Raw genomic sequence first — 21,031 nt, 5'->3', positions numbered from 1 at the left:
AGTCTACAGCATATCTTAAACCAGGCATAGGCAAACTCGGCCCTCCTGATGTTTGGGGCTACAACTCCCATCATCCCTAGCTAATAGGACCAGTGGTTGGGGATGATGGGACTTGTAGTCCCAGAACATCTGGAGGGCCAAGTTTGCCTATGCCTGTCTTAAACCATCAAATGCAATATTACAATATGTTGAGATACCTGAAATTTGGTGAATGTCAACCTGCAGGTGTGACCACTGATTATCCCAGACAGATTGTCTGGATTTCTAAAAACTCAGAGATACACAGGTGAATGTCATCAAAATATAATGGTTAGAATTGACACTTGCTGATAAGTAGGGGGGAAAACTCGGCTGGAATTGTCAGCATTCATATGTGTATGTGAACATTCATCAAATTCTTGATATCAAGTGTAACCTAATATAGAAGTATTTCTGCCTGTATACTTTCAGGTAATACATAATCAGGCAGATATGACTTTAGACTTAGTTCATATATAACAGTGAACCATGGTTTATTGTTATGTTCACAAGTAGCATGAGCCTTGGTCTTTTACAATCCCTCACTATCACATGCAAGGATAAGAGATTTAAATCTCCTGTGTCTCATTAGAAACAAACAATGATTTGCTGTTGCATCCAAACTCACCAAACTGTGGTTTGTTCAAACCAGTTTGTTAACATGCCAGGATATCAAACCATTATCAGTCCAAACCACTAATTGGTGAGTTCTGGGTGCATCCAAAATTTCAGGTCATTCCTATACAGAGACAAGTTACATTTCCTCCCCAGAGGAGTGGGGAGCACACGAGCCCAAGATTTAAGTCAGCCCGTGCAAATTACAAGAAAACATGGTTTGTTGTTGCATTGTACTGACGTCTACAGTCACAGTGCTAATATGAAGCTAAACTAGAATGAATGCATTTGTTACTTTTTACAGAGTAACAAAATATGTTTAAATGTATATTTATAGAAATGTGTTTTGTATATAGTGTATGCTCAGCCAATCATTAGCAAGGCCAGGCCGGATCTGTTGAAAAGTCATTTTATCCCAACACTGGAGAAACTAAAGAAGAAAGCCATAAAGATAGTGATGGAGGAGGAACAACTGAAAGCAGACAGTAAAACGGACACCCAAGAAGCAGAACTCCTCATACTAGATGAATTTGCAGTTCTTTGCCGCGACCTTTATGCTTTTTATCCTATGTTGATCCGCTATGTGGACAACAACAGGTAGGAGAATCTGTAACTAAAGGGGATTAAATTGATTTTTGTATTTATATCCTGCGCCTCAACATAAAATTTATGTTCCTAATTTTGCTAACAATAAAATAATATAAAACTAAAAATGGAAAACTACCTAAAGGTTAGTTTAGTTTAAAACAGCAACAGTCCATTCAAATAGATAGTAAAACCAAAACTGCTCTCCTCCTCCTGCCCTAAATTTTGTTATGGACCACCCCAACCAAGCTCTGCTGTGTGGTGTGAGATTCTAGGGGTCTTGGCACTTAATCAGGGTTGGTGTTTCCTTCAGAAAAGTTAGGCACAGAGGAGACTGTAGTGTTTTTAATATATATGGTTTTGTTTTCGCATAACTTGTGCCCCAAAGGTAATCTGGTTTCTCTTCAGATCGTATAAATCTTTTGTCTTTTACAAAATAAAAAGGTCCCCCTAGACCCAGTTGAAAGGTAGATAGTTCCTATCTAGGCCATACAATTCAAGGTCATTTCATGGATCAGCAAACAGTGTTAACTAATGCCAGCAAGTGGAATGCAAGTGGAAAGTTTGATAGCTTTGACACCTGACACAAGGAAGAATAGACTGCTTTCTTGAAAGAATCAATAAGGAGTAGAACAAAGTGAATGTTTCTGACCTCAAGCTTCACTAAATTTAGGTTAGGCAGGGAAAAGAACATGCGAATGATTGCCTTAACATTATCTTTAATTCTGTGAAGTACCAGAATAAAAAGAAGAATTAAATATGTTAAAGATAAATGAGAGTATAAAAATGACACAGCCACAAAAACAGTTTAATTAAGTCGTGTCTGCTCTCTGCTTCCTGATACAGCTTACTTGTAACATTTCTACAGTTCAGAATATTTTAGTGTTGTAAAATTCTTATGAATGTTTAAAGGTATTTAAATGGAAGAATCAGCAATGCCCATGAAAGTATAAAATCATTTTCTGACTTGAAAGCTTGAATCCAAATGCTGCATGGCAGTTTAGACAATTCATCGTCAACAAGCACACATACATATTTAAATACAGCACAAACTTTTTCTTAGGCCATATCTGTGTTAGAGACAGTGTATAATTCTAGGGGAAGAAACATTCTAGACCACTTTATTCATCTTATAAAGTGGGCTGTATGCCCTGGAAGATGATACCAAAATGAATGTGCAAATCGTTAAGGTGGCCACAGGAGTTTCTATCAGTTCTGTTACAAAGAAATCTACAGATGTTCTTGCTACAAAATAGATCTAGTTGTATCAGATAGGGGGGTGGTTTTATGAAAATTGAATACAGGCAATGACTGTTTTAGGTGCGTCCAAATGACATGTGATCGTGCATGTGCAGACAGCGCTGAACCTGGAAGTAGCCCCAAAATGCCATTAAGGTAAAGGTAAAGGTACCCCTGCCCGTACAGGCCAGTCTTGACAGACTCTAGGGTTGTGCGCCCATCTCACTTAAGAGGCCGGGGGCCAGCGCTGTCCGGAGACACTTTCGGGTCATGTGGCCAGCGTGACATCGCTGCTCTGGCGAGCCAGAGCTGCACACGGAAACGCCGTTTACCTTCCCGCTAGTAAGCGGTCCCTATTTATCTACTTGCACCCGAGAGTGCTTTCGAACTGCTAGGTTGGCAGGCGCTGGGACCGAACGATGGGAGCACACCCCGCCACGGGGATTCGAACCGCCGACCTTTCGATTGGCAAGCCCTAGACGCTGAGGCTTTTACCCACAGCGCCACCCGCGTCCCAAAAATGCCATTAAGACGTCACAAAAAGGGCCAGAACGGGCAGACTGGGCTTAAACACACTCCACCGACACATGCTGGCGTCCGGAACATAACCCCCACACAAAAAGGATTGCCTATACTTTGAATTGTGATACATGTCATAAATAAATCCTATTGGTTGAACTGAACTTACTTTGGGGTTAATGTGTATAGGTTTGCAAAGGCTGCAATACTCCACAGGCTGTGGAACCTCCAGATGATTCTGAATTACAACTCTCATCATCCCTGGCCATTGGCCATGCTTGCTAGGGTTGATGGGAGTTGTAATTCAGCAACGCCAGGAGTTCCAGCAGTTCCCCACACCTGCTCTACACACTTACTTGGAGGTATGTGCCATAGAACTGAGTGGGCAATAGCCAGTTAAACAGTTCTGCTCACTCAAGCACTTTGGCTGCACAATGAAATTTTCTTACTCTCCCAATGTGTCCATCACATGCTCTCTCAACCTGCTCTGGAGGGTTGGGTGAACTCCCAGAATATATTTGTGGTGGGCATCTGGGGAGAGGAAGTTCAGTTGCAGAGAACTTAGGCTAGTGGTGCTGTTTACTTGGATATTGCCCAATGAGACTGCTGAGTAGAGATGCCTCTTGATGTATTAGCCCATCAATAAAAGGGAGTAGTGAGCATCTTTCCAACACCCAGAAACACACAGTTTTACACTGCAGTATGGTGCTGCAGTGGGTGGCGCTGTGGGTTAAACCACAGAGCCTAGGGCTTGCCGATTAGAAGGTCGGTGGTTTGAATCCCCACGGCGGGGTGAGCTCCCATTGCTCGGTCCCTGCTCCTGCCAACCTAGCAGTTTGAAAGCACGTCAAAGTGCAAGTAGATAAATAGGTACCGCTCTGGCGGGAAGGTAAACGGTGTTTCCGTGCGCTCCTCTGGTTCGCCAGAAGTGGCTTAGTCATGCTGGCCACATGACCTGGAAGCTGTACGCCTGCTCCCTCAGCCAATAAAGCGAGATGAGCACCGCGAACCCAGAGTTGGTCACGATTGGACCTAATGGTCAGGGGTCCCTTTACCTTTACCTATGGTGCTGCTATCATACTTTTCAGAAACAAAGTGCAGGAAGAAGCAATTGAAAGGGGAGTAGTAGGACTGGTAATGTTCAGTGTAGAACGTGTTGAAATAATACTGTAGTGTAATAAATGTATTTTGGTTTTTTTGTTTAGATCAAACTGGCTTAAGAAACCAGATGCAGATTCTGATGAACTTTTCCGAATGGTAGCTGAAGTCTTCATTCTCTGGTGTAAATCACATGTATGACAAAGATTCATTTTTTTTATTTTTATAATACACATATTTAAAAATGTTATGCATATCTATAAATGTCATCGACCTGTTTCTCAGCATTTATGTAAACTGCATTTTGGTATTATATGCATTTCAGAATTTCAAGCGAGAAGAACAAAATTTTGTTATTCAGAATGAAATCAACAACTTGGCATTTTTGACAGGAGACAGCAAGAGTAAGATGTCAAAAGTAAGTCAGAAAGTATTTAGATTGGTCCAAGTGTATGTGCTAAATTATCTGTACTTTGTAACCATGACACAGACTGTCGCAAACTGCATTTCTTTGCCAATATGTTTAGAAGTAGTTGCTTCTTAATATGAAGATCAGTTCTATTTACCATATATTGCCATGTAAATTTTCTGACTAAAAGCCTTTTCCCCTTGATGCACCCACATGATGGGGTGAAAGCTTACCAGAAATGGATCTGAAGTACTTCTTTTTACTTCAGCTCTTTCCCTTTCCACCCAGCTGGTCTTGGGATTTTGATTCTCCCTCCCCTGCCATATATTTCTATTGTACTGATATTGAGTTTTCATCTCCTATTGATACAGCAGACAGTTTGCTTTTCACTGTAGTAAAATAATATTACCTAAAACTTAATACATCATGGGGATATCAAAATTGTTAAGATACATCCGCTCGATCTACACATAGCCCAAAATGTCACTAGAAAAACCTGTATAAGAATATCTGTATGGGGAGAACTGGGGATGCTAAAATGTCTGAGGCTACATCTGAGAAAGTCCACTCTTTCTGAGATGATCATGGGTATTTTTTTGGAAGGGGATTGTATTGCATTTCAGTAGAGGGGCAGGGAAGGTCTAAACAAAAAGGCATGGTATCAAATTAATTATCTGAAAATGCAAAACAAATGTTTTTAGCATTTGTCGGTGTTAGAAATAGTGTTATAAATTAAGTCACTTTAATGCATATGTACAGCTGAACACACTGCGATTTGTGGTGCGTTCCTCATTTCCAGTGTCCCTCTGCTGAATCAATGTGTGCAGATTCATTTTTTAAAAATGCATTGACTCAGTGAGGGGCACGAAAATTCACCATTCAGGTGAGACCCAACTATCCATTTGTCTCCCAAAGACGGGGTTTGGATCATAACACTAGAGCTGATGTGTCTTTAGGAGGAGCTGTCCTTATGTAGATTTATCACATAAGGGTGTGGGGGGTGTACATATGGAGAATGTATAATCGTGCAAATCTATTGCAGTGTATGAGCACAAATAATTACTGCCTTATCCACAAGTGACCCATTCTTATTCCATACCTGAAGGACATTTTCAGCTGTTCTAGTCTTCTTAGTCTCTGAAACATACATGCTAAATGATTTTATACATTATAACCTGACATGTATCTGGTACTTTTTCAAGCACCCAATGCTGTCTTGTTGAAAATTATTTTTTAAGTATTTTAACCAGATATTGCACCACAGAAAACCAAGTGTAATTAAGTACCAAGTACCTGTGGTTGATTGTCAAATGAAATTTATTATAAATAATAATACTTTTAAATTTGGCTTTCTGCTATTAAACCAGTTTCTTGTCAACAACCATATATATATGAATGACCAGATTTTCTTTAATTGTGTAATTACTTCACTGTAACAGTATTGAAGTATCTTTGCGCAATGGAAAAAAGCAGCCATGATATGTTTGTTGCTTTCAGTATGTCTGTCCCTTAGTATTCAAGTTTTGATTGGAAAAACTATCCCTGGCCAGGACTTTAACAGTTGATAACTGCTTTAAAAAATGGGATTTGAGACCATTATCAATTGAAATGCAAGATGAAACAATCCTATTTTTTTTCTTGTTGAGCGTAGGCATCATTTCTGTGCCAATTTCACAACCAATCAGGGGCAGATTTTAAAAAAGAATCCTGAAAGTCAAGATTAGGGACAATTATTACTAGAACTAAATCTTCCTCCCTTTAAGAAGTTCTGTCAGTCTGGTTGTTGTTTGTCCCCTGTCTTTTCCCCATTGAAAGTAATCATCCACTTTGTTTTGGGGGGCACATTCAGAATTGACTTATGCAGACAAGAATAGCTTGGGACCTTTGAAACACTGCTTTCTCCTATGTTAGCAAATTGCCTTGGCAGGCAATGTGTTTCACATATACATGTTCTAGGAGTCCTGTGAATTATGATATTTAAGATACTGGCAATAGCACATCTCGGCAGATGTAACTTACACTCATATGGGTCTTAAAAATTGAGATGTTGTTTCTTGCACACACAAAGAGAATCAAAATCTACACATTATTAATACTTCAGTAGGGAATAGCTTAGCAACAATACTTGTTGTGGCAGTGGGAATAGCTCAACAACAATATGCCTTCTTTAGTTGAGAAGATGAGCTAATGGAGTCTATCCATGAATAAACTAGCATGCACACATGAAAGAGCAAACCCAAAGGCATAAGAGGAATTGGAAAGGCTGGATGGGTTAAGCCAGGCAAAGGCAAACTTGGCCCTCCAGATGTTTTGGGACTACAACTCCCATGATCTCTAGCTAACAGGACCAGTGGTCAGGGATGATGGGAATTGTAGTCCCAAAACATCTGGAGGGCCGAGTTTGCCTATGCCTGGTTAAGCACTGCTTAGGAAGGCATAGTAGGCTTCTTCCTCTCTGGGCTGACGTTGCAGACTAGGCCTCAGTCATGTATCACTGGGCAAGGAGGACCAGAAGGTGGCTTCTAAAACAGTCATAGCACACAAAGGTAGGAAGCCAAAATTGTTCATAAAAACACAATTACACAGAGAAAGAGAGAAAGATAGGAAGATGGTAGGCAGAACAGAAGCAGGAGACACAGGTCTCAGCCTTGGTGGGCAATGGCAAAGAGGTAGAACTGAGGTGCATTGAGACTCCTGGGACAGGCAAGGAAAACAGAAAAGGCAGCAGGCAAGAGAAAAATGACTTCTTGAATCTCTGCTTCGGCTAGCAAGAATCTAGGGGGAGCAGGAAAAATAATGGAGCCCTTAAAAGCATTGGCGGAGGAAGAGGAGTGCGGCGGGGAGCACACTGCCCCCGGCAGCGTGATCCCGGTGAGGTGCCATCATGGCTGCCCGCTCCTAAGGACGTGCGCCAGCCCCTCCCTTGCCTGCTCTCCACCCCCCGGTGCCAGAGCATGAAGCTCCACCACTGCTTCAAAGGGCTTTTGGAACAGGCTGAATAGAGGCAGTGTTGGAATCAGCGCCTGAGATTGAGAAGGCTAATGAGCTTCCATGACTGCGCATGCTCAGGCTTTAGAATCTTAAGGGTGGCAGAGGAGAAGAAGAGAAAGAGCAGCATTGATACCAAGCAGTACAAAACTGTAGGATTGACCAGACTTCATCATTATCCTGCTTTGGAAGAAAATGTTTGTAAGAAGAGGTAGCCTCTACCCAGCGGCGGAGCATATGCCCCCGCTACCAAGAGTGGGCGCACTCCCGAGTAGGGCGTGGCACAGAGGGTGCCTTCCCCAGTGCAAGATAGCCACTCAGGTTCTTGGAGTGGTGCGCGCGCCCTGCAGCCGGGGGCGGAGCAAGCTGCCCCTGGTAGACATTTGGCACAACGCCCACCAGCGACTCCCAAGCTGTCAAAACAAAGGGGGAAGGGGGGAAGGCTTGGGAGTCGCAGGTGGGTGGCACGCCGAATGTCACCCCCCTCAGTGAGGGCACCCGGGGTGATCCGCCCCCCACCCCACTTCTTATGCCCCTGCCTCTACCCCAGGTTTTTGAAGAAGGGGGGTTAATATTGGCTGTTTCCTATTGTCTGAGCCATGGGAAATGTCCATTTTTAAGTGGTGCCTAAACATCAACTTAACAAAGAAGTCTCAAAGGTAAGGCATCCTCCAGAATGCCATAAAATAACCAACTTTCCATCCTTTATTATTCTTGATAATATCCCAAAAGAATGGCCAAAAATGTATGATTCACTTTTCCTATGTTACTCAAACTCCATGTTGTGCTCACTGGCTAAAAATGGTTGGCTGGGATATTAGAGTGCATTATGAATATTAAAATTGTACATATGGTGTGGAATACATAATATATGTATCTGTTGAAATATGTTATACCAAGATACGTAACATAAATATTACAGATGTACAACTGAATGCTACTTTTTTTTTTAAAAATGCAACTATTTTGTTAACCTTTGTCAAACTGAATTTATTTAAAGCTGAGCAAGTTTTTTTAAACTTTTTTTCCTGATAATATGGCAGCAGATTGCTCGGAGGGGAATGGTAAGTTAGTGAACATTTAGTCTGAGAAAGATGGGTTACTTGGGCTGTACTGTGAAATAACAGATTCTTGTCAATAGGTTACTGAAACAGATACGCCACTCCATTAATCTGTTATTTTTTAACTTTGTGTAGGTGTTTTCATGAAGGAGGCATGCAGATGTAATTATTTCTTACTGCACTTTATATCACATCTATATTTATCTAAACATGAGGCAGTATTTACGTATTCATTTATTTCATGTAGCCCAGTTCTTAAACTTAAGATACTGTTTGTTCATAGGGTGATTCACATACCCCAGCCTTAATTAAGAGAACTCAGGGTGAACACTTACACTTCAAGAGCAAAGCAGAAATATATTCTAGTCCCACAGTCAAGGCAGAACTCTATACAGGTAACTCACAACTTGTGTGCATTCAGCTTTACATGCTTGGTAAATAAAAATAAAAGGGGTGGAAAGCGGATGAGCATTTGGGAAACAGTACTTTGGCAATCCCACCCACCCTGGAAACCAGTGTGTTTTAACAAAATGCAACTTTGGCTTCACATGCTACCTCCAGAACGTAAGTTGAGAGTCGCCTGTATAGAAATGACGGATATAGAACGTTTGTTTGACAGCCAGTGTGCAAACCCAGGGCGAATGCTTATCACAGTTCCAAAATGCAGGGGGAATACAAAATTTGTTATTCATCACAGAACTAATTTTTTAAAACTCTCAGGTTTCGTTTAGAAAAGCAATGTCCTTATCCATCCATGTAATAGGCAAGTGAGGCCTAGTAACTGGTAGGTCAAGATGTAGAGTCATCAAATTCTAGAGTTGGAAGGGTCCCTGAGGATCTTCTGGTCCAAACCCTTCCATGCAGGAATATACAGCTGTCCCTTGCAAGGATCGAACCAGCAACCTTGACATTAGCCACACCATGCTCTGACCAGCCGAGCTATTGGTGCACTAACTGTAGTTGTGTGCCTCATTAGAAGAAGAAGCTAGCCAGTTGTGCCGACATGTTTCTATGTTACATTATACAAAATAAGAAAAATAATGCAATTTTGCTTAATTTGCATAATTGATTCAGTCACATAATCCAACTTTTCTTGTTGTTGCATCCTAATAATATTTAGCAGCCCCATGAAAAACTTGCATACTCACATTGAATACAAATTGGCATCCAGATGATGCTAAAATTATCAAATCATTATGTGCAGGTAGATGCACAATTTATTCAGTGTCAAATACACGTCAACGGCAATAACTCTGAATACAAGAGTTGCATGTGAAAAGTATGTTTGAAATGCATACTCAGATTTTCAGGATATGTACATTTCTATTCCTTTATATTCCTCAGACATGAGCAGACAAGAAGAAATGTATCTTGAATTTTGAATCCTACAAGTGATTTGAATGGCTTTATATAATTAAATCCAAATTTATATACTGAGAGTCATGCTACATTTTTGGAATAAACAGATTAAAGTCTGATCTCTAAATGCCCATAATGTGGCAGCAGACATGGGGGGGGGGAGCAAGGTCAACCTGAATTTAGCCTCTACGCACCTTTTCATCCCTCCCAAACAGGTGTCCAATTCTGACAAAACTGGTAGTAGTAAATATTAACTTGTTATGGTGTATGTGATCTCAGACCATAACTTTATGCACAACCACATGTACTAGGTCAGGGATCTAACAAAAGAAAATATTCACACAACACATTTTCATGCAGAATCCAAAATAGGAATTGACTGTTTGAACGGAATTAGAAGTGGAGTGTCTGGGTTTGATAACTGGCACGAAAACTGAAAGAACAAACTCCTTATAAATGTTACACTCTTTTTAGGCTATCTAGCTTTAGCATATTTAAATATTTTGCAGAAATGGTTTAATGCCCCTCTATCCTCCAAATATAGTTTCCCAGATTCATTTTTCCATGTATTTCAATACACGGTTTTTGAATCATGGACCCCATTCCCTTACACAGCTTCGAGTAGCTTTCAGATGTGCAAATCAGAAACTTCAAATAGAAAACTGTGTGTTAAGTTTCAGTATTAAAGCATCCTAGTAAATGAAGATTATAAAGTTTATAAGGAGTTTGCTCTTTAACTTTTACCTATGTAATCTTACCTACGTAGGTAGCAGCCTGAGATGAGGAAGAGACTTTGATTCTGATCCTATGCATGTCTACTTAGAAGTAAATCCTACTTCGTTTGGTGGGATTTGTATCTCACTGCAGGCTTTGTGAATTTGTCCATGAGACCCAACAATGTTTTCAAAATGTTTGTTGTTCATTCAGTAGAAGGATAGGATTTTAGTGCAGAAGGAACTTTGGTCTTTCCAGGCTGGGGAAGGACTTTCTAACGTCAGACAAGGGGACCTGTGTCCCTCCAGATGTTGTTGGACTACTATTCCCATCATCTATGTGCATTGGCCATTCTGTCTGAGGCTAATGGGAGTTGGAGTCTCATAACATCTGGAGGGATGCAGGTTCCCACCACTGCTTTATCTTCAGAATTTACAACAATTAACTTTATTTATCTAAGTTGTTATTAGCTGACAGGGATGACCGAATTACCTAAGGCAAGAAGCACCTGACAAATTTCACAAGACGAATCACCTATTACAGTATATAACAGTATATAATTTTCTCCAATATTGTGGTTTTATACAATATTGCTATCAGTTTCACACATTAGTGTATAGCTTTTATAGGCTAAAGAAATAAAGATGCACTGAAGAATAGATCCAGAGGCATTCATAATCCAGTTTTCAAGCACAGTCGTACCTTGGTTGTTGAACGCTCTGGAACTTGGACGTTTTGGCTCCCGAACGCCGCTAACCCAGAAGTGGTTGTTCCGGTTTGCAAATATTCTTTTGGAACCCTAACGTCTCACAGGGCTTCGGCAGCTTCTGATTGGCTGCATGATTTGGTTTTTGAACGTTTTGGAAGTCGGATTTCATTCACCTTCCAAGGCACGACTGTAGTAGGCTCCACTACTTACTCCCCAAATGAACAGACCCCGATCCAAAATGTAAGCTAAGCAATGTGTGAGAGAGAATCTCACTTATTTCACACTCCGAGTTTTTAATGAACATAAAAAATTAGAAAGAGCCCACAACGTATTGCTATATAGTAAGAGCTGTGAGTGCTATACTGTTGTCCTCTTTCTGACTTGTTCCTGTGTGAAGGGTACTGTTGTTGCTTAATATTAATGGCTCCAGTTAAACATATATGTAATTAAGGTTGCAGGACTATCAACACCGTTTTTCCATGACCATCTTTAGATAAATGTTTTGAATTATAATAAAAGAGCAAAATTAGTGACATGACATTAATTGAATGAATGAATGCAGTTAATCTCTACATTTTAAGGACAAGTGGTGTCTTTAGCTGTGCCAATATGGGCATGGATTGAAGGAGGAAAGGTGATCTCAGTTAAAATCCCTCCACTTCCCAGCTATATGAATCAGAATGAAAGCCATTAAAGCAGGGGTCGGCAAGGCTTACCGGGCATGGGCCAGATCACTCCTGCGGAGATCCTCCTTGGGCCAGACCGGCATAGCACAACGCCAGAAATCACGTCTGCGCATGTCAGCGGTGCCATAAAACACTTTTGTGCATGCCCAGGCACCGAAAATTGCGCCTGTGCAGATGCGATTTCTAGCGTCTGGGCATGCACAGAAGCAATTTCCAGAGCCGCGGAAGAGAGTCCCTGTGCTGCAAGGCCGGTTTAGTGCAGCGCGCAGGGACTCGCCAAGCTGGCAGCTCAGTTCAGGGGCGGCTTGGGGGCCAGTTAAACAGCCATGGGCCACAGGTTGGGGACCCCTGCATTAAAGGCTTCTCTCTTAATGTAAATAGCAGCTTTTGGATGGGGGGGGGTTGTTGTCAGGGTATGGTGAGAGGAGTTAAACACCCTTCCCTTCTGCTGCAGTTGTGATACTGTGGACTCTTCCATGGTTGCTATTTACATTTTTTAAATGCACATGTAAGCTGCATTAAAGGGACGTGGGTGGCGCTGTGGGTTAAACCACAGAGCCTAGGACTTGCCGATCAGAAGGTAGGAGGTTCGAATCCCCACGACGGGGTGAGCTCCCGTTGCTCGGTCCCTGCTCCTGCCAACCTAGCAGTTCAAAAGCACATCAAAGTGCAAGAAACGGCTTAGTCATGCTGGCCACATGACTCGGAAGCTGTATGCCGGATCCCTCAGCCAATAAAGCGAGATGAGCGCCACAACCCCAGAGTCGGCCACGACTGGACCTAATGGTCAGGGGTCCCTTTGTTGTTGTTTAGTCGTTTAGTCGTGTCTGACTCTTTGTGACCCCATGGACCATAGCACACCCGGCACTCCTGTCTTCCACTGCCTCCCGCAGTTTGATCAGGGGTCCCTTTACCTTTACCTTTTAAGTTGCACTAACATCCTCTCTAGTTTGACCCTTAATAACAGCAACTCATTCTCAGGAGATTTCCTTTTTCTTTTTATACGACTGTATTGTGCACAGTCCCTTCTCTTTGACACTCCTAGGGCACAATTCAGTCAGAATTAAGCAGTTGTAACTGCCATTTTTTTTAAGCAGAGGATTTAATTTATTTTAAGAAATGGGTATCACACTTTATAGGATAAAAATAAATTTCAGTCAAAGTAGAAAAAGTTTAAAAATACAGCAAACAAATATCCAGCATTTAAAATCTTTTTTTTGGGGGGGGGGGGAATCCAGAGCACAGATGTAGCAGAGAGAGAAAAGCCTAACTAGGAATAAAATTTATACATTCAGTCTAGCCTAAAGGCTACATGGAAGAGCTGACTTTGGCCAGGTGGCTGAAACTGTCTATCAGTCTGGTAGGTCTCTCCAGGGAAAGCAAGCAAAGTTTAGCAAGAGCTTGAAATCCATAGGACAAAAGTATTTAACTTTATCTTCTACTAGTTAAAATATATTTGGGGAAAGTAGATGTGATTGTAGACCTCAGTCCTTAACTTCTAACTTTGAATCGCGGCATTTTAAAGTGCCCAAGAAGGCCAAAAGGAGAGAAGGTCGAGAAATAATTGCAGAATCAAACTTTCTGTAACCTGCACAAAGTTTTATGTAACATTAGTTTTCCATGTTAAAGCAAAAGCACTTGGTTTGTTGCATTTCTTGTGAATATTGTTTGTTAACAGATACAAGGCTAAAAAAAAATTGGTAAGTGTGTGTTATCAAACATTCATTAGTATTAAGTTCAAGTCATATTACTAAACATCAATATTAAAAGATTATAAAGATAGTAAATGTATTGTTGTTTATGGTTTTCCTTTATTCTAAACTGACTAAAACAGCAGTATGGGGGTTTACATAATATATATAGAATAAAATATATTGCCATTGGTAATCCTCAGTATATTCTTTATTTTTAACCCTCAGTAAGTGTAATAATAGAAGAAATTAATCTAATGCAGTAATTCATTCTTTTATTAAGGAAGCACATAATGACACATGGTAATGGTTCATTGTAAATGCAAGGTATTTTAGCTACTTTGTTGAAAAAAAAGAAGATATTGTTTCTAATTGACTTGTAAAATTCCCATCTTTTCATCAAGTTTACTTACTTTTTTCCTTGTATTTTTTCTTTCATACAGGCCATGCAAGTAAAGGTACAGGTCAAAGTGCATGATGTGTCTTTATGTTTTAGTTTTAGAGATGACCAGGCTCTCAGCATTCTTTCCATTGATCACAGCAGTGGCGTCACAAAGGGAAGGTACATGTTCTGCCCAATATAAATCCTATTGGAAAGTTAGGCAGATTTTGCCAGAACATCTGTTTTTATACTCCTCTCCTACACACTTTTCTATACAGGCCTGGGTATTGATTTCATGGGGAAGAAAATGGCCCAACAACATCTCTCTTCTGCCTCTGTTACCATCCTCATTTTATGTAAATTAGTTTAGTATCTTTAATTGAAAAAGTGACTCATTAATATATTGGGATTTTTAACATTAGAAATACTAATAGACGTAGTAGTAGCAGTAGTAGTAAATGTACTATGCTTGTCATTGCTATGATTGTCCATTAAAATATCTAGATTATTTTATCAAATTATTCTTTCCCTCCTCTTTGCCCTCCTTCCCTGCAATCAAGACTTACGGATACAAAATAATTTTGGATCACACTAAAATCAGTGTACACATCCCGTACCAAATTTATTTAAAATTTCCCCACAACTTGGAAACAATCAGGAAAAATGTAGGAATTATGAATTGTATTTTACAACCTTTTACTGGGAGTAAACCCATTGACATGAATGGTCTTGACTAACTTAGGGCCATTAATTTTAGTGGGTCTACTCTAAGTAAGCTTAGTTGCATACAATCCGGGGGAAAGTTGACGATGACTTCAGTGTAGCTGGGTGACCTTGGGCTAGTCACACTTCAAAGACGTCTCTCAGCCCCACTCACCTCACAGAGTGTTTGTTGTGGGGGAGGAAGGGAAAGGAGAATGTTAGCCGCTTTGAGACTCCTTAAAGGAAGTGAAAGGCGGGATATCAAATCCAAACTCTTCTTCTTCTTCATTCACTAAAAACAAAGGTTGACTCATTTCACAGAAATTGCTTCGAAGGGTATTTGCACATTTTGCTTGATAACTTTCTTTCTTGGAAGTTTAGAGCCTTTTTTCTTTTTCTTTTAATGAAAGCTCAGAGTCTGGAGCAGCTGCCTGAGGGCGCCCATGAAAACCTTCCCAAATGCCAGGTTGGGAACCTTCGTAACTAAGCCAAACCATGGCTTAGCTTATGGCACTGCAGCTGCAGCAAGTCTGGGAGAGGTGTGCTGCAGCTGGAGTCTCTTCTGGGAACCCCCCATGCTAGTACTTTTGCACTAAGCCATAGTTTGACTTAGCTTTACATGTGAAGCAGCTTAATGTAAGCTGCCTGATGAACTTTGTTTAGTTAGGTGGGTTGCAAACATTCCAAACCTATCAGTAGTCTATAGCTCAGCATTACATTTACACCAGATCAAATTGTAGCCCTCATCATTATAGAGGGGAAAGTAAGTAAAGACCTTCCCTGCTGTAATAATAAGGCTGATGAGTAGAAAGAAAAAACTGATACCCTTGATGGGTTTCTGCTAGTATAGAATAAATATGAACAGATAATTTCAAAGCACAGCCCACTTCCTTACCGTCATGAACATAGCATGATGTTCTGTGACTTTCCAGTTCTATCTTTGTAAATTGAGATTTACTGAGTAGCAACTTTAAAAGACTGAAATTTGGTGGCAGAGACAGAATGGAGCATTTCTTCACTTTTAAAATGTATCCCCCCCCCTTTACTGTATTTATGTTAAACATTCCTACCCACTCATACTGACGTAGATAACGGGGAATCATTTCTGGAGAAACCTGTCCTCCAAGGAACAGAAGAATGAAAAACTAGGACTGGCTTACCTCCTGTGTTCCACCAGTTACCTCCCCTGATTAACAGACGAGTGACGCCACTGGGTCCCCGTGATACATTGTGGCATTTGTTTGTCTGCTATCAAAGTAGAGTACAAATTAATGTCATTAAATATAGAGCCATTATTTCATTGCTACTGTAGAAAACTTTTTCTAAGGCATTTTGACAAGCAAAGCTTTGAGGCAAAATACTTCCTGCATTTGTCGGTCCCTGAAGGAAAACCACCACATCATGTTTTTGTTCATAACTGAACTGCCAAACATGTAGGAATGGCTAGATGCTTTGGTAGTTTTCATAAAAACGAGAGCTTTGCAACAATTTACCCAAAGTGCTTGCACTGTCAGACTTTTCTTTCTCCTAGAATAAAAACCGTGTGGTAATTGTTTGCAAACAATCAGTACTAACAGCTCTTGCTGTACCAGCATAAGAAGCTTGTACAGTTTACTCAGGGCCTTAAATTTTCATTTGCAGCGGCAATAAGATGTGGAGGGTTTATAGCAAGCGCCTGCTGTTTGTAGCAGTGAGATGCTATGAGCCCAGCTCTGAATTCATGTGTGTGGCAAATTCTCACTGTGGCCAGTGAGAGTCTATTTCAAGCATGGAATTCAGGAAGGGGACATTTTTTGTGTGGCTTTTTAGTGTAAGTTTGTTCATAGTATGATTCTGTTAATGATGACCTTGTTGTTGCTCAGAGCTTTGATCTGCTGCCTTAAATAAAAAGTTTTATTTTACATTATTTGGATAGAATAGGACAGATATTATGTTGATGTGCAACCTGTTTACTGTCTCTTTCCTAGGGCTTATTTTCCTTATTCTCTGGGTGACTGAAGCTGCTGACAGTGTAGTCTGATACATTTACCTGATTTTTTTTTTTTAATCAACAATGGAGTTAATGAAAAGTAGCTTTCTAGTGTACAAACCCATAGGCTTATGACTTTATTGAATTCATATATAGGCAACATGAGACTTTTTTAAAAGCAGCATTACAGATACATTTCATACATGCATAGAATGCTCAGAATGTTAGAAACACTTACTGTCTTCTAAAAGTACAAAGCTTATTGTCAAAACTTTTATCCGTTTCAGATGTTATTCGTATGTGTATGTATGTGTTTTTGGAGATGTGTAGACTGTAGAAAATTACAATGTGTGTATTCTTAGATTTTCTGTGGTGAAGTAAATTATGAAGTGCTACTAAAATAATATGTGTTTTCCACAGCAGTTCTTTGGTTCACTTATATTTTCCCAAGTTTAGCCATTAAATATATATATATATATTACATATAATATGTCAATATAAAAGTCTAGCTTTGGTTGGATAATTAGGGGAAATAACTATTTAATATGAATGAATCACATAACTACACAATATATTTTGTATGTATCTTCCCTTTTAGTCTGGAGGTCATGATCAAGAACGAAAGAAATCAAAACGTAGAGGGGATTTATATTCAATACAGACTTCTCTAATTGTAGCTGCACTTAAAAAAATGCTTCCCATTGGACTGAATATGTGTACGCCTGGAGATCAAGAACTGATATCTCTTGCTAAGTTCAGATACAGCTGTGTAAGTCTAAGTTTTGCTCACTTAAGAGTCTTCAATTTTGAAAATCCAGCAGCCACATGGGGATTGTGATTCTAATACAGGCATAGGCAAACTCATCCCTCCAGATGTTTTGGGACTACAATGCCCATCATCTCTGACCACTGGTCCTGTTAGCTAGGGATGGTGGGAGTTGTAGTCCCAAAACATCTGGAGGGCCGAGTTTGCCTATGCCTGTTCTAATACAAGGATTCTCAAAATGCACACGTTGCTATGCAGTATCAGGATATGCCCTCGCTGCAACGCCTGCATCTCAACAGTGCAAGAAACAATGAACAAGCCTTCCATATGGCAAACCGGTTTATTCATTGGTCCAAATGCATCTAGAAAAATGAATGCTAGACCAAAGCACTTGACTGATTGAATACTTATTGCCTGAACTGGAAAGCTATTCATAGATCTTAAAGACACAATGGCATGCTTATATTTACTGTATGCATAGAATATGTCATAACAAATAGAATAGTATGGCATCAGGGCCGTCTTTAACATATGCATCGCCAGGGTGCAAAGATCCGTCCAGCGCCCCCAAATTTGGGGGGAGGCATGTCAAAGTTGTTGAGCTTTTAAGGAGGGAAGCAGCGAAAACCACCAACATGAAAAAAAAAATGGCAGCGATAACTCTGTCTTTCTATTTTTGCAATCATGCGAAAATGAAAGACACCACTAGGGGGCAGCACCGGATACATTGGTTCTGCAGCTGTTTTGCAAAAGAGAACGGAAATGACCCATTGACCCCAATCATCCATGGCTCGCAGTTATGAGCTTAGGTTGCTTCAGCGGTGGGCACCCCCTAGAATTTGGTGCCCGGGTGCACCGCACCCCTTGCACCTCTGGGTAAAGACGGCCCTGTATGGCATCTTAAAGGCACCCTAGCAAATTTACAGTACCCAAGCTGTCCTGGACCAGAGCCCATGTCATCAGATGTATGTAAGAAAAATGGGGCCAGTTGTGGGAACTGAGGAAATATCTCACATTAGCTACACATATTTCATTTACGTTTGCCATAGCTCAGTTGCTAGAGCATGAGACTCTTAATCTAAGGGTCATGGGTTCAAGCCCCAAATTGGGTAAAAGATTCCTTCATTGCAGGGGGTTGGACTAGATGACCCTCGTGGTTCCTTCCAACTCTGCGGTTTTATGATTCTATGAAACAAACAGTTACCCTTATTGAATAAGGGATTGGTCAGATATGAGCATAAAAAATGAATTTGGCTTTGCACACCTACAGTTCTTATCACATTTTCCACACGGAATCCTATGTACGTGTTGCCTGCTGTTGCTTCTTGATGGGAGGCAGCTGTCTAGGATCCTGTTTTCAGCTTTCCAGCTATTCTTCCAGATTGGATTCCAAGAAAACAAATGGACCAGATTTGGTGTTTAAAAAACATATAGATAATAATTGGGAAGAAGAACAGTCAGAAACATTCACTTACCAAATCCACAAATATCAACATACAAGACTTTCTCACCAGCTGTTTCAGAACTCTCCCTGCTTCTCACAGCCTCTCCCAATCTTCAGTCCTTCCCTAGGGAAATTGGATCCTCCTGTCTCTTCTGGGTTACAATATAATTATTCTGTTGGCAAAACCTTGCAGCCCAGTTGTAGATGGTTGCGGGCTGTCTCATCACCAGGATATTTGCTTTCTAGAAAGATAATTTAATAAGTTAGTCCAACTTTTATTGTGGCACAGATTAATATATGCTTATATTTGTATGCAGAAAGACACAGAAGAAGAGGTGAAGGAGCATTTACGCAATAATTTGCATTTGCAGGAGAAGGTAATGTTCAAAAAGGTCTATCAGATGAAACATTTTTTAGCATTAGGCAAAGTTTAAAAACATTTAGATGTTTAACAAGGCAATCTTTTGCTTAAGTTATGCAGGCTATGAGGGCTATAGGATTTAGCAGGCACACCCCTGCGCTTTTGGTATAGAAATTGCCTTTGTTGCCCTGTATGATCACCTCTAGGGAGTATGTCCCTAGTGATCTTCCTTGATCTGTCAGTGTCTTCTGATACCATTGACGATGGTATTCTTCTGGAGAAGCTGTCTGAGTTGGGAGTGGTTGGCAATGCTTTATGACGGTTGCAGTCCTACCGGGATGACTGTTTTCAGAGGGTGGTGCTTGGGGAGTTTGGTTCAGCACTGTGGAGCCTTAAGTACCAGATTCAATTTTATCCACCATTGTGTTTAATATTTACATGAATTTCTTGAGTCAGGTCATCTAGAGCTTTGTAGTACATTGTCAGTAATATGCAGACGATACATACACAGCTTTACTTCTCCTTTATGCTCCTGGCAAAAACACTATTATTTGCTCTAACCTTTGGATCACAATTTTCTGCTTTAGTGGGGTAGGGTGGAGTTAGAGCTGATTTTGGAATTTTCCCAGTGGCATGCTTTTCCTAATCTTTTAGGCTGAGTGAGTATAAGATATGACAATCATATCCCCATGCCCCCCAGGCTTGACATAATTAAAGCTTAGGATTGCTGTGTAAGAGTGGGGCATTTTATTTATTTCCCCCTCAAATGTTTATTTAAATAAGTCTGCTAAGTATTTTTAAACATTTTTCATACAAGATCGTATGTGTTATTTGCAGTCAGATGACCCAGCTGTGAAATGGCAGTTGAATTTGTACAAGGATGTCTTGAAAGCTGATGAACCTGTTGATCCTGAGAAAATAGTGCAGCGTGTGCAAAGGATCTCAGCAGCTGTGTATCATCTGGAACAGGTGAAAGGGACCTCACCTATCAGCTATATATTTCCACAGCAGAACATGGAGTTCTTATCTAAGCACATATATTATAACAGAGACTGTGTTTCAAATTGGGGAGTCCCTGGTTCAGATCTAGCTTCTGATGCAATATGAAGGGTAATACTACTGACTTAGCTTACAGGGTAACAACAACAACAACAACAACAACAACAACAACAACAACAACATATTATTTATACCCCGCCCATCTGGCTGGGTTTCCCCAGCCACTCTGGGCGCCTTCCAACCAAATATTAAAAACAATACAGCATCAGACATTAAAAACTTCCCTAAACAGGGCTGGCTTCAGTTGTCTTTTAAAAGTAAAATAGTTGTTTATTGCCTTGACATCTGGTGGGAGGGTGTTCCAAAGGGCAGGCGCTACTACCGAGAAGGCCCTCTGCCTGGTTCCCTGTAACCTCACTTCTCGCAGCGAGGGAAACGCCAGAAGGCCCTCAGCGCTGGACCTCAGTGTCCGGGCTGGATGATGGGGGTGGAGATGCTCCTTCAGGTATACAGGACCGAGGCTGTTAAAGGTCAGACCAACACTTTGAATTGTGCTCGGAAACATCATCATCATCATCATTATTATTATTAATTGAATTTATATACTGCCCTATACCTGGAGGTCTCAGGGTGGTTCATGGAAAAGATAAACATAAAAGCCCAAATATATATAATCAAAATAAAAACAACCTAATAACCCCCCCCCCCCGAAAAAAA

The 21,031-nt window shown here is 40.6% G+C and overlaps 1 protein-coding gene across 1 annotated transcript in view; it reads left to right on the top strand.

The window, feature by feature from the left end:
* The window catches only part of RYR3 (ryanodine receptor 3), a 255,484-nt gene that overhangs the window by 190,601 nt on the left and 43,852 nt on the right, over nt 1-21,031 (top strand). Inside the window, exons 68-75 of the mRNA XM_083449419.1 lie at nt 990-1,230; nt 4,182-4,269; nt 4,400-4,492; nt 8,515-8,535; nt 14,135-14,149; nt 17,343-17,513; nt 19,272-19,331; nt 20,153-20,284. Of these exons, the coding sequence (XP_083305545.1) occupies nt 990-1,230; nt 4,182-4,269; nt 4,400-4,492; nt 8,515-8,535; nt 14,135-14,149; nt 17,343-17,513; nt 19,272-19,331; nt 20,153-20,284 (821 nt within the window). The remainder of the gene's footprint in view (nt 1-989; nt 1,231-4,181; nt 4,270-4,399; nt 4,493-8,514; nt 8,536-14,134; nt 14,150-17,342; nt 17,514-19,271; nt 19,332-20,152; nt 20,285-21,031) is intronic.

This window comes from Podarcis tiliguerta (assembly GCF_965153285.1).
Source record: "Podarcis tiliguerta genome assembly, chromosome: 1".
NCBI lineage: Eukaryota > Metazoa > Chordata > Lepidosauria > Squamata > Lacertidae > Podarcis > Podarcis tiliguerta.
Note: the sequence above shows the minus strand (reverse complement) of the source record. Positions and strands in the feature narration are given on the sequence as shown.